Source organism: Perkinsus marinus (assembly GCF_000006405.1).
Source record: "Perkinsus marinus ATCC 50983 genomic scaffold scf_1104296968326, whole genome shotgun sequence".
NCBI lineage: Eukaryota > Perkinsozoa > Perkinsida > Perkinsidae > Perkinsus > Perkinsus marinus.
Genome location: NW_003203204.1, coordinates 1 through 1,393, shown reverse-complemented (window position 1 = coordinate 1,393; position 1,393 = coordinate 1). Strand labels below are relative to the sequence as shown.

At 50.9% G+C, this 1,393-nt stretch overlaps 1 protein-coding gene across 1 annotated transcript; it reads right to left on the bottom strand.

Moving 5' to 3' along the window:
• Positions 1 to 134: 134 nt before the first annotated feature.
• Pmar_PMAR019383 (dynein heavy chain, putative) lies at positions 135 to 1,322 on the bottom strand (the record flags this gene model as incomplete). Its single annotated transcript, XM_002768430.1, has 7 exons — positions 135 to 335; positions 391 to 445; positions 493 to 632; positions 680 to 787; positions 839 to 919; positions 970 to 1,094; positions 1,142 to 1,322. 7 exons carry the CDS (start codon positions 1,320 to 1,322, stop codon positions 135 to 137), a joined length of 891 nt encoding a protein of 296 aa, XP_002768476.1.
• Positions 1,323 to 1,393: the final 71 nt, after the last annotated feature.

The following is a 1,393-nucleotide window of genomic DNA, read 5'->3' as shown; positions in this document are numbered from 1 at the left end:
CGTCGACGGCGGACCCCATTATAACCCCATCTCCTCGAGCTAGTACCCTTCTCTGGATCCACCGCTACAGAATATAAATCATCGAAATCCACCACGTCGGGACAGATGCTCTCGAAATGGGGTCTCATGAACTCCTAGGGAACCGGCGATGCCCCTCCCGACAATCGAGGCTGCATTACCAAGAACTCCCCTCGACTGGTTTCGTGCAGGTTACCACCGAGACTGCGGACAGCCGCCACGATCAAGTACATTCTCAACAACTTATCATTGGAGGCATCCGATCTCTTGGACGGCTTGATTGTCGGCTCCTCTTGTTCGGGCTCTAATGGCATCACCTACATCAATGTGTATTGGCATATCACCTATCAGGATCACCACACTGATACTCACTCTTTCAAAGCCGTTACTGTCGTTGACGAAGGAATCGCACAAGTCCATGAACGACCTAACAGGTTGCCTTCATCAGCATTCATCGGCCGTGCATGAGCTCACTTGCATAGATTAGCATCGACACTAGGAATACCCGGAGCCTCCTTCAGGTGAGAGCGTATGAACGGCAACGTGACATCGCATAGATCAACAACATGTCGATGCAGGTCTGCAGCATACTTTGGGTAAGACTGCGAGCGTATCTGCATAACGATCGACTAAAAGCCTCAGGAGCCGCTATCGAGAATACTTCCTTCCACGTATCAATAGGCGCTCTCCACCCCAAGTGAACAGGTTCTATCAATACCATACCACATCGTGAGACAGTAGCCGGCGAGGCTACAGCTAGGTCATTCACCTTAGAATGAAATTCCATGCAGCCTTGCTTGCCACCAAAGTAACAACGTACCTCGAACATCATCGTCATGGTCGGGGCGAGTTTTATCCTCTCCCCATTATTCAGGCAAAGCATCTTGTTGTCATCCAGCACCTGATCAACGGACTCTGCCTCGAGTACTGAACTGAGGTCGTTCATCCCACAGTGTTCATATTTTCAATCCAAATAGCATCCACAGGTCCGTCAAACTGCACCCACTTTTTGTTATCGGAAGTATCACTCAAGGCCTCCCTCACCAGAATGGCCACCAACCCGTCCGACCATTCCCCTGAAAACTCACATCAATACTGCGATGAATGGCTCGAGACCACTGACCAGTGTTCTCATTGAAGCTGCCGTACAGTTCCTCCATAGAGATACTCTTCGGGTTCAAGGCCATAACCTTGGTCACTTGGTGAGCGGGGTCCGTCGAACCATCCAGACAAAGCTGTGACAACGCTCTGGAGAGGATCGTAGAGCACGTCGACTTCCCCGTCGCTGTAACTCCGACTACCATCACTCCTGCACCATAACGCTACCACACGAGACTTACGCTCTTGAGCTCTTTACCATGGCGAACCAACTGCG